The sequence below is a fragment of the Phyllobates terribilis genome, unplaced genomic scaffold (genome assembly GCF_046119375.1).
Source record: "Phyllobates terribilis strain yellow unplaced genomic scaffold, ASM4611937v1 Scaffold_2__4_contigs__length_985480577, whole genome shotgun sequence".
Lineage (NCBI taxonomy): Eukaryota > Metazoa > Chordata > Amphibia > Anura > Dendrobatidae > Phyllobates > Phyllobates terribilis.
This window is the reverse complement of record NW_027362762.1, coordinates 379635097-379647130: the sequence shown is the minus strand read 5'-3', so window position 1 is coordinate 379647130 and position 12034 is coordinate 379635097. Positions and strand designations below refer to the sequence as shown.

Genomic DNA, 12034 nt, shown 5'->3' with positions numbered 1-12034 from the left:
TGTAATAGAGCAGGAGGTGCGGGCTCGGAGGGAAGGGAGTGCCTACATCATCGGGAAGACGCTGCTTTCTCTCCTTGCCCTACCGCTTACTCTGATAAGTCTCAGGCTGCTTTAGGCCTGCGGACAACCAAGGGTCGGGAGAGCGCGGATTAGATCTGTATTATGTTACAGACAGGAAGAAGTAGATCTTACCACACTGATTGGGAGAGAGGAAAGACAAGTTTGATTTGTTTTTTGTTCAAAATCTAAAACATGATGAGAGGACACAATCGTCTTTAATGTATATAGGCACCCAGGGAAATATTACACAAGTGGCATTATTTGGCAAGGAGGCACAAAGGGGGATATTACAGTGGGCCCATAATTATTGTATGAAGTCAGAAAGAGGGGCAAAATTATTGTTTGGAAACACAAAAAGGGACCTAATTAATGTTTGGGGCCAGAAAGGGGGACATAACTATTCTATAAAAGTACAAAGAGGGGCATAGTTATTGTGTGCAGGTACAAAAAGGGGTAAAATTATCACATGGGGGCACTAAGGGGGAACATAATTATTATATAGAGGCAAAAAGAATGGCATCATTATAGTATGGGAGCACAAAAAGGAGTTAATTATTGCATTGAAGAACATAATTGTTGTATGGAAGCACAAGCTTGTAATAACTGTTGCATGAAGGCACAAAAGGGAGCTAGTGTATGGGGCACAAAGGGGACATGACCTGCATGAGGGCACTATTGCTGTCTGGAGGCATAGAGGGGGCACTATATACAGTATGTGTGGAAGTACATGGATACTCTGGTAGTTGTTGAGCACAAAACTGGTGAATGGCAAAAGGGGGGTGGAAATATTACTCTGTTGGGCACTATGGAGTTTGTGCAAAGGGGAGTAGAATGAGGAGGGCACTGGTACATTTCCGCGTTATAGCCTACAGAAACAAGAAGACTTTGTCATGGCGTTCTGGGCAGGATGAAGAACAGGGGAAAATAATGACTATGATCAGAGAGCGTCACTGGATTTATCTATTCAGTAAAGATACATATGGTATACAGAGTACCCACGTACAACTGGTATCTGCAACCTTAGGACCACTGTATGATGGTAATATTGCTCTTCGCTCAGTGTTTTTTGTTAGTTATCAGTATGGTGGTATTATTCGGTCGCTATGTGGTAATAATATGTGGTCATGGTATGGAGGTATTATTTGTTCCTTGTATAGCGGTAGTGTTGGTAGTATTGGTATTAGTACTGTGGGACTCATTACTTCTAATCATGGAATTATTTGTGAACTATATGACTGAGTTGCCTGTAAATTTTAAAAAATATTGAAACAAAAGGCAACAAGTTTTTTGTTTTATTTTAAAGCTGAATGCGTTGGGACTATAAACTTGATGTGTTCATTTGAAGTCCACAGGTTTGATTAAACAAGTTGTGGTTTTCTTTCTTTGTAGTCTGTTACCATGGAAATGCATCACTTTGCAAAGGAGCTGCACACAAATCGCTAAGAAATGTGTAATTAAGACTCTTTTCTAAATGGTTTCATCTTTATGTAGGTGTCGTCACCATGCAGAAGTTCTTGTGTGTATTACTCCTGTAGCACAATTTACAAAGTATTATCAAAATACCCTGCTATATTGTTATATACAAAGATATGCCTAGTGCAGGTCCTGAGGAGCTGGTGCACTATACAGGGGTGCAAAATAAAATCTCTGGGTCATAGCTCACTCACCCTCTCGGGCCCTACGCTAGGCATATCACAATGTATCAGTTTTACCAGAGCCATATAGTTTCCCTAGCTGTGGTAGCCACACAATCCAGTTCCTCCAGAGCTGCAAGTGCCCCAATCAGACCTGTGGCTGCTGCAGAACACCCCCAAGAACGGAGACAACCACAGCACCCACCAGAGTTGTGCACTGCAACCTTCACAGACACCTAGCAGAGCTGTGATCACTCCGTTCTCTCCTCAAACCTGTGACTGCTGCAACAGCCACAGCACCACCCCACACAGAGAACGTTACAGCAGTAAATGCACCATTATTGCCACCATTGAAACCTACCCTATGAATATATACATTGTCCTGCTACCATGCTGCTCGTCAGCCTACAAGTGTAGGACCTGGTGTATATATAGGAGTGGCCAGCCATAGCCCACATGCATCTCTCAGGTCTTGCTGTATAGGCAAAAAAAGTACTAAGCTGCCACCAGTGACGGCACGCAGCAGCAATAAATGATAATTTTACATAAAATGTCTTTGTGTGGTTCCTCCTTTCGGCAGACAGGGATCATTGAAGCAATTATACTGTACCATTCCAGTGTTGGGGTTCCCAGGTCCAGTCTGATGAATAGAGGACATCAGCGCTTCTGCATTTGTTGCCAACTTCTCCTTCTCATTTCCACCTTCCACATCCTGGTTAACTATTAGGTTCATATTCCCGAAGCCTTCTTTACCAAACACCTAGTCATGGAGACAGGTCTCGGTTAGAAATAGTAAGGTATAGCTGCCCCTGTTTTCGGTCATGCAGCTGTTAATGTTAAAACAACACTTTACTGTGAAATAATTACACAAAAGTCAGTTTGTAAGTAAAGCACAAAACTCATTTTGCACAGGTTGTAAATAATTTAATAGTTGTAATCATTATATTTCCAATTAGTGATAAACTTGCTGACTGTTTCCAATCACAAACCCCCCATAGCTGAGCTCCTTTACTCCAGGAGGATAGGTCGCCTCTCTGAGATCAGATTACCATCATGCAAATTAGAAGACATGGAAACAGCAAGGAATGCTGGGAGAATTTCACTATGAAGCTAAAATGCAGCTTCAGGCGATAATATGGGCTGGGCATCGGGATTAGGATATTAGAAGTAATGCCATTTACAGAGGTTACAAAGAATATGGACATGAGATTTTTTATGCGGTTTCAAAATTTAGTGGATGCAATTAGTGATGAGAGAGTATGTTCTGTTAACCCTTTCGCCGAGTATGCTCGGTCGAGCACAGAGTATTTATAGCGTGCTTGGTGATGTGTTTGAATCACTCCCGTGTGCATGATTTGCGACTGTTTGACAGCTTTAATACATGTGAGGAATGTCTGCTTCTTACACATTCCTCACATGTATTAAAGCTGTCAAAAAGTCGCAAATCATGCACACGGGAGTGATTCAAACATATCACCGAGCACGCTATAAATACTCGGTGCTCGCCCGAGCATACTTGGCGAAAGGGTTAACAAAACATACTTGCTCATCACTAGCTGCAATCCATCTTGTCTACATCCAGAGTCTGAACACCTCTGTGATTTAAAGGGAATATGTCATGTCCCCCAGGCCTCCAAACCTGCCCCAAATGGATTCCCTGCCATAATCCAGCAATAAAATCATGCCCATGATGTAAAATGTCTGTTATTACCCTCATTCACATATGTGAAGCATCTCGGACGAGTCCACCTTGGCATTGTTTTCATACAATAGGCTGGCTTCACAGTCGCTGTTCACGCACCCTAAGGAGTGATTGACATTGGCCACACAGCCCACAGCACTTCTCCATACATTCCTCCCTGGTCAGGGGTGATGCGCCTATGAAGCCTGGGAGAGTGCACCTTGGTTCATTGCACCGGTCCAGGCTGAGACATGGTGTGGGCCGTGTGGAGAATGTCAATCATTCCTTAGGAGGCGTGAACGGTCAGATAGTTCTATGAAAAAAGCCCGCTGGACTAGTCAGAGAGAGTGTGCATATGAGTGAGGGCAATAAGTGGCATTTTTGTGCAGATACAAACAACTGTATGCTACATCAGGGGTGTGATTTTATTGCTGGATTATTGCCGCTAATCATTATGGATCAGTTTGGGAGTTCTGGATCAGTTTGGGAGTTCGGGAGGACCAGAAAGGCACCATTTAAAGGGAATCTGTCACCCCCTGGCACTTGTCTGACCTCTAATATGGGCATACATGTGATAGAAATGTAAATCTATTCTTACCAGTATGACTCATATTAGAGGTCTTGTTGCTGTGAAATGTCTTTTTATTCCTACAAGTTTCTGATGCGTTTCAGTCCCGGGGCCCTTTAGAAATCCCCGCCTCATGTGTGAATTATAATGTTTTCCCCCCTCCCCTGTGACTTGCAGTTTCCGCGGCCAGATCCCGTGCCTGCGCACTTCACCTTTTATGCAAGGCTCACTTTTTCCTGCCGTCTATGTATCATTGTAGAGCAGTGATCTTGTGCACAGGCGCGGGGGAAGTCAGAGTGACTCGCTGGCCAAGGGCCAGAGGGGTGACAGATTCCCTTTAAATATAGCCTTCTCAGACCTGGCTGTATAACTTTCCTACATCTGAAAGTTCTCATTCACTTACAGCACATAACTTCCTAAAATGGTGAGGAGTGGAAATACAAATTATATTTTCAGAACACTGCAGCAAACGATGATAAAAGAGGATTTATCGCATATTTCAAAACACAAAATGCATACATTATTAAGATAAACCTTTCATACCGGATGAGCCAGGTGTACTTAGTTTGGAAAGACATGTCAGAATGGCGATATAATCTTTTTTTAAATTTTCTCTTCTTTTACCAAAATAAGCATGTTGTTATGAGTCCAGCTAGGGCTCATTCTATATATTCTGAAGTGGATTTTAAAAATATCATCCGATCTAACAGATATATTTCATAATGCACGGAGATTGTGTTGTGAAGTCTGGTGACAGATCCCCCTTAAAATTTGCAGAATGGGATTATAAGTCATCTATCCAATGGAGTGATATCGCAAAGCTGAGACTTTGGGGAAGTTACAGATGATGAAAAAATAAGCTATGACACATGGAGCCAGTGGAAAGAGGTTTTTCCCGTGGCCTCCATCTGCTTGGTCTTTCCAGCAGTGTAATGATTGTGCATTATTATGGCAGTTATGTTTATACAGTACCAGGTCTCGTTTTCTTGGGCACACTGAGCTCGTGTTGACTTGTTGAAGTCTTTGGAGTAAACCATTAACCAGACTCTCTCGATCTTTCAGCTCAATAAACTGGAAAGCCATCTGTTGCCTTATGCTGATAATGATAGGGTTTGGAAGAAGGCTGGTGTCCTCCATCTTCTCCACACTTACTACCTAAAAGTAGGGAAAAAAATTATTGCAAAAGGAACAAATTAAATATTTATTGTCAGGTACTATTCTACTCTTAATAGCTCTGATGCATCTTCAAGCTGCCCCGATGCCATAATCTGAAATCTAGCCCAGATTTGTGATTAGGTAGGTTTTTGCTACAATTGACGCCGAGCTCTGTTCTGCTAAATTCAGCCCACTTTTTAGAAAATTGAAGAAGCTTGTACAAAAAGGCAAAAATGTGTGACTTCATTCATTTGCAGAAAACTGGTGCAAAAAAGAGATGATGAATCTGCTCCATAGGGTCCAATTTATCAAGACGGGCACTTTGTTGCGGTCTTAATTTACAGCACTTTTTTGGTGTAAATTCTGGTGAACGGATTGGGTTGTGCTCAGTCATGTCCAGTCCACCAAGCTCCAAAAAGTTAGTGGCGCTATGTCAAAAATCGCAAAAATTTACAAAATTGAGAAAAAAATTGCAAGATTTCTGACACAAAGCATTGTCTTAATTTGACCTTCTATCCATAAAACTAGAAGCGCAAGAATTTCTACCAATTTTCTTAAATTTCGATACCACCTCATAATTCTATAAACTGAGACGGGAAGAAAATATACGTACACCTGCAAATCCTGACAAGAGTAATTTACAAAAATGTATTTATAAAAAAACACAAGTTTTCAACTTCTACATCTGTGTGAAGATATCAGAACAAGAAGCTGTAAATCAGAAACCTGAGGCCGATACCGTTCCTGTTCTGATTCTAAGGTCTAATACAAGTTCTCTCTGTACATGTGTGTACAATGTTGTGGATGGGGATTTATGCATTTATTAAAATAGTACAAAGGTAAAATAGATGAATTGCCTATAGCGACCAATCAGATTCCAACTTTTATAATTGTATGTCTATTTGGAAAATATAAACAGTAATCGAATTGGTTTAGATTTGCTGCTAATCCTCCTATACATGTCTGTAGGACCGCACTGATCACAGCAGGGAATGTTCTCGTTGGATCATCCCAGCAGCCTCAGGCTACAGACCTATAACAGAGTGCAGCCATTATCAATTTCTAGATGTTTTTTGAAAAGAATAAAAAATATCAGGGCACTAGTATAAAAATATTTATTTAAGCGTAACCGACATTTTGATTTTTATTTCATTGATAACATGAAAAGAAGCAACTTTGTTACATATCTTTTTGGAGAAATCAGCTTGACTCTTCTGAACTGATCTTTCAATTTCAATTCAAGGGTAAAAGTTGTAAAATCTGTATTCAGTTTAGACAGATTTTCACATTACTAGATCTAGGAGATGACAGTTGGTGTTTATAAGATTCTATGAAAAGGAGGGGGTGGCGAGCGAACTAGAGGCAGAGACAAGCATTCTTTTGAAACTTTCCTGAAACAAGTACATTTTAAGTGTATGGTTAAAAAAAGTGTAACTGTAGTTTCAGGAGAACTTGCAGCAGAATGTCTGTGTCCTTAGCTCCTCCCTCCTACTCCCCTCTTCATAGAATGTTATAAGCACCAACAGTCATCTCCTCTCTCAGTAATGGGAAAGTCTGGCTTCACTGGAAACAGATTTTAGCCAAGAATTGAGAGTTAAAGAGCGATCCAGGAGGATAAAAAAAAGCAGATCTCTCTGGTAACATATATTACAAAATAGTTTATTTTCAGGTGTACTATTGATTTATTAAAGAAAAAATAATATGATGGTTACTCTTTAAATGTCTAAAAAGAATGTATTTTGATGCAAGACTCCTCTTCCTCAGATCAAGAAGACTGAGTATTTTTTCGATTAGTTCAGCTATTACAATCCCTGGCAAAAATTATGGAATCACCGGGCTCGGAGGATGTTCATTCAGTTGTTTAATGTTGTTGAAAAAAGCAGATCACAGACATGTCACAAAACTAAAGTCATTTCAAATGGCAACTTTAGGGCTTTAAGAAACACTAAAATAAATCCAGATTAAAAATGTGGTACTCAGTAAGGGTAATTTTTTCAGACCAAGCAGAGGGAAAAAATTATGGAATCACCCTGTAAATTTTCATTTCCAAAACTAACACCTGAATCAAATTAGATCTGCTCGTTAGTCTGCATCTAAAAAGGAGTTATCACACCTTGGAGAGCTCATGCACCAAGTGGACTGACATGAATCATGGCTCCAACACGAGAGATGTCAATTAAAACAAAGGAGAGGATTATCAAACTCTTAAAAGAAGGGAAATCATCACGCAATGTTGCAAAAGATGTTGGTTTTTCACAGTCAGCTGTGTCTAAAATCTGGACCAAATACAAACAACATGGGAAGGTTGTTAAAGGCAAACATACTGGTAGACCAAGGAAGACATCAAAGTGTCAAGACCGGAAACTTAAAGCACTATGTCACCTAAACAGGAAATGCACAACAAAACAAATGAGGAACAAATGGGTGGAAACAGAAGTCAATGTCTGTGACCAAACTGTAAGAAACCGCCTAAAGGGAATGGGATTTACATACAGAAAAGCTAAACAAAAGCCATCATTAACACCTGAACAGAAAAAAAGCAAGGTTACAATGGGCTAAGGAAAAGCAATCGTGGACTGTGGATGACTGGATGAAAGACATATTCAGTGATGAATCGCGAATCTGCATTGGGCAAGGTGATGATGCTGGAACTTTTGTTTGGTGCCGTTCCAATGAGATTTATAAAGATGACTGCATGAAGAGAACATGCAAATTTACACAGTCATTGATGATATGGAGCTGCATGTCAGGTAAAGGCACTGGGGAAATGGCTGTCATTATATATATATATATATATATATATATATATATATATATATATATATATATATATATATCTCGTCTTATCCCGTCTGTCTGTCCAGGAAATCCCGCGTCGCTGATTGGTCCGGCTCGCAGCAGAACTACCCAGACCGGCGGCGCCGCTGACCTCCATGCGGCTACCGTCGGGAGATCAGCGGCTAAGGCCGCTGATCTCCCAATGGCAAGTGTGAAGGGAGGACAGAGGAGCGGTGCCGCTGGTCGGGATGCTTCTGCTGCGAGCAGCCGCTCATCTCCCGGCTGCTCGCAGCGGAAGTACCCGCACACGCAGTGCCGCTCCCCGGCCGCGACCAATCAGCGATTTTGGCGCCAAATTTAAACAACGCTCTGCACAGAGATCAGCAGTGATGCAGCCGAAGTACCCCGACCGGCGGCGCCGCTGACTTCCATGCGGCTACCGTCAGGAGATCAGCAGCTAGGGCCGCTGATCTCCCGACGGCAAGTGTGAAAGGAGGACAGGGGAGCGGCGCCAATCAGCGATATTGGCGCCAAATTTAAACACCGCCCGGTCACCCCATACGTATTCTAGAAGACCCGATACGCTTGAATCGGGCCACCATCTAGTCTTCAATAAATGCCCAAGTTTACATTGATATTTTGGACAGTTTTCTTATCCCATCAATTGAAAGGATGTTTGGGGATGATGACATCATTTTTCAAAATGATATTGCATCCTGCCATAGAGCAAAAACTGGGAAAACATTCCTTGAAAGAAGATACATAAGGTCAATGTCATGGCCTGCAAACAGTCCGGATCTCAATCCAACTGAAAATCTTTGGTTGAAGTTGAAGAAAATGGTCCATGACAAGGCTCCAACCTGCAAAGCTGATCTGGCAACAGCAATCAGAGAAAGTTGGAGCCAGATTGATGAAGAGTACTGTTTGTCACTCATTAAGTCCATGCCTCAGAGACTGCAAGCGGTTATTAAAGCCAGAGGTGGTGCAACAAAATACTAGTGATTTATTGGAGTGTTCTTTTGTGCATTTGTTTTTCATGATTACATAAATTTTTCCTCAGAATTTAGCGATTCCATAATTTTTTCCCTCTGCTTGGCCTGAAAAAAATTACCCTTACTGAGTACCACATTTTAATCTTGATTTCTTTTAGTGTTTCTTAAAGCCCTAAAGTTGCCATTTGAAATGACTTTAGTTTTGTACCATGTCTGTCATCTGCTTTTTTTCAACAACGTTAAACAACTGAATGAACATCCTCCGAGCCCGGTGATTCTATAATTTTTGCCAGGGGTTGTATTAATAATAGTGATTTCTATTCCAGCTGGTCGACTCACGTTATGTAACACATATAGTAGTTCAGTTTATGCTGTAACCATTTCAAAGATCCAGATTACAAATCAATTAGGCTGGAGCTACTTGGTGGCTTTGGCCAAGATGCAAGTGGTGTGGCCAAAGATTGCCGTATCCCTCTGCTACATCACAGTGTAGTGCAGTCAAATAAAGTCACTGTGTGACCCGCAAAATGCTGCGACTGTTTCAAGCAAGTTGCAGAAAGTAGGAACCAGGTGAAATTTTTTAGATACTTGCTTCCAGAGTCCCTGTACCTTGCTGGTCACAATGCAACCACAGTTGCATAGAGCCATTTTTGGTTGGGCGGCCTGGATCATGGCTAAAGTTGCTTTATAGCTGCAGCCTTAAAGTCCTACCTCTGAGAGTGGTATAATAACATTGCACACTCCGTCTTCCTTGCTGGCAAAGCAGAGATAGCTGTCAGAAGTATATATCCTGCCTGATGTATGGCATCGGCTGAAGGGGGTCCACAGAGAACAATCCACAACATCATACAACTTCTCAATCCTCGGAAGCTTAAACATTGCCCGAAAAAACTCCTTTTGTGCTCTTGCTTCTAGATCCCTTTAAAAAAAAACAGAGTTTTGCATTTTTCGCTTAATAGAAACTTATATACTTAGTCAGTGAAAGTCCATTATGTAAACTATGAACATTCCAGAACTTACAGTCACAAAGTACACTTCCGAATATCAGCTATTAAATGAGAAGGTGAAAAATGGGCAGACTTCACAGCCTCCTCAATAATAATCTAATCACAATCTAATCACATTAAGGCAACATTCACATGTAGCATGTATCTGCTGCGTTTTTTTTTAATAAAAATGAAAAGCGGATTATTACAGTACTACAAAAAGCTATGAGATTAGGGAAATGTCATGCACACACTTGACTGAATTTGTGAACGGCAGTGTTTAACTGCAGCACATCAATTTTTTCAGTGTTTTTGCAGCATTTTTTCACCCAAAAAAAGCATTAAGAAAGTGGGAAAAAAAGCGACAAACATTTTTGCAGCATTTTCGCTGTTTTTGGTGAATTAAACTAACTTTATTAAACATGTTCTGTAGACAAAGTACACATGTAATCCGCACCCAAAACACAAACACCACAAATGTCGTGAAAAACAGTGAAAATGCAGCGAAAAAGAGGCGACTGAACAGAGCGTTTTTACTGCCAAGAAAGTAGGTTATGGCTGCAGAAAAAAACACAGCAAAAACACGGTATGTGAGCATAACTTTGTGGTGTTCAAAAATGAGTTTTTCAAGTGGAAACTGCTTTAGCAATCACCACTTTTTTGGGAAGTTTTTTTCTTGAGTTTTTGATGCATTTTGGAAGAGCTTTTCCTAAAGCATTTTTTGCAGCCTTCTGATTGGACAGTGCTATGTTATATGAACTGCAAAGTGGATTTCCTATTCCAAGCGGTTTTGATACAGACTTTTGAGCAGATCCACTCAAAAAAAAAACTGTGCGTCAACTTAGCCTTAACGTTTGGCAAATAGGAAACTTTTCTTATAATTAATACTATACCTATATATTACTTCTCAAAATCCCATAAAAAAATATTTCACTCTGCCAACCCAGGATATTTTATTAATATTATAATTTATAATTTTATATAATATTTTCAGTGATTTCCTTTGTGTCTCACTAGAAGCAGCACACCAAACATCTGAGAAACTGCTGATCTGTACACAAAGAGCAGTGAGGTTGCCAGGACTCCTTATAATGGACTCCATTCAGAATCCTTATGTATTTGTAACAAAGTCTTGACTGCTCAGTTTTCCAGCAAACAGAAGCCATCAAAGTGGTATTGGCATTTTATTTTAAATATAGAATTCTACAATAAAATAGGGACAAATTTGCATCAGAAATTAAATAAAATATATAATACAGATGTTTTGACCTTAAAATGGTGTCCAGAAAAATAAATTCTAGTTAAATGTGTTTAAACTAGTAAGATATGCAACTTATAAACACACTTAAATTTCTTAAAAGTGCCCCAAGCTTTGGTTACAAGCTCCCAACCTTGGTCCCATCAAGTCTCTTCTGTTTTTTTCATGCTTTATTTTGAATTTTTTTTTTTTTTTTTTAAAAAAAGGTTTTCCTTTGTCTCGAAATCAGCCCCATACAGAATTATTGTTTTACAATTAGCCCTTTATAGTAATTTTGGCCCCAATCCTGTAGTAATGTCCCTGTAATAATGGTTCCCATCATGGAGTAATGTGCCCATCCTGGTCGCCATCATGGAGTAATGTGCCCATCCTGGTCGCCATCATGGAGTAATGTGCCCATCCTGGTCGCCATCATGGAGTAATGTGCCCATCCTGGTCGCCATCATGGAGTAATGTGCCCATCCTGGTCGCCATCATGGAGTAATGTGCCCATCCTGGTCGCCATCATGGAGTAATGTGCCCATCCTGGTCGCCATCATGGAGTAATGTGCCCATCCTGGTCGCCATCATGGAGTAATGTGCCCATCCTGGTCGCCAGCATGGAGTAATGTGCCCATCCTGGTCGCCATCATGAGGTAATGTGCCCATCCTGGTCGCCAGCATGGAGTAATGTGCCCATCCTGGTCGCCATCATGTAGTAATGTGCCCATCCTGGTCGCCAGCATGTAGTAATGTGCCCATCCTGGTCGCCAGCATGTAGTAATGTGCCCATCCTGGTCGCCAGCATGTAGTAATGTGCCCATCCTGGTCGCCATCATATAGTAATGTGCCCATCCTGGTCGCCATCATATAGTAATGTGCCCATCCTGGTCGCCATCATATAGTAATGTGCCCATCCTGGTCGCCATCATATAGTAATGTG

The 12034-nt window shown here is 40.9% G+C and overlaps 1 protein-coding gene across 4 annotated transcripts in view; it reads right to left on the bottom strand.

Annotated features, from left to right (window-relative positions):
• Window positions 1–12034, bottom strand: part of TBC1D8 (TBC1 domain family member 8) — an 84525-nt gene that overhangs the window by 20919 nt on the left and 51572 nt on the right. For all 4 annotated transcript variants that reach the window (XM_073664782.1, XM_073664781.1, XM_073664784.1 and 1 more), the window contains 3 exons: window positions 9580–9787; window positions 4916–5098; window positions 2305–2454 (listed from right to left, as the gene is read on the bottom strand). In XM_073664782.1, the coding sequence (XP_073520883.1) occupies window positions 2305–2454; window positions 4916–5098; window positions 9580–9787 (541 nt within the window). The remainder of the gene's footprint in view (window positions 1–2304; window positions 2455–4915; window positions 5099–9579; window positions 9788–12034) is intronic.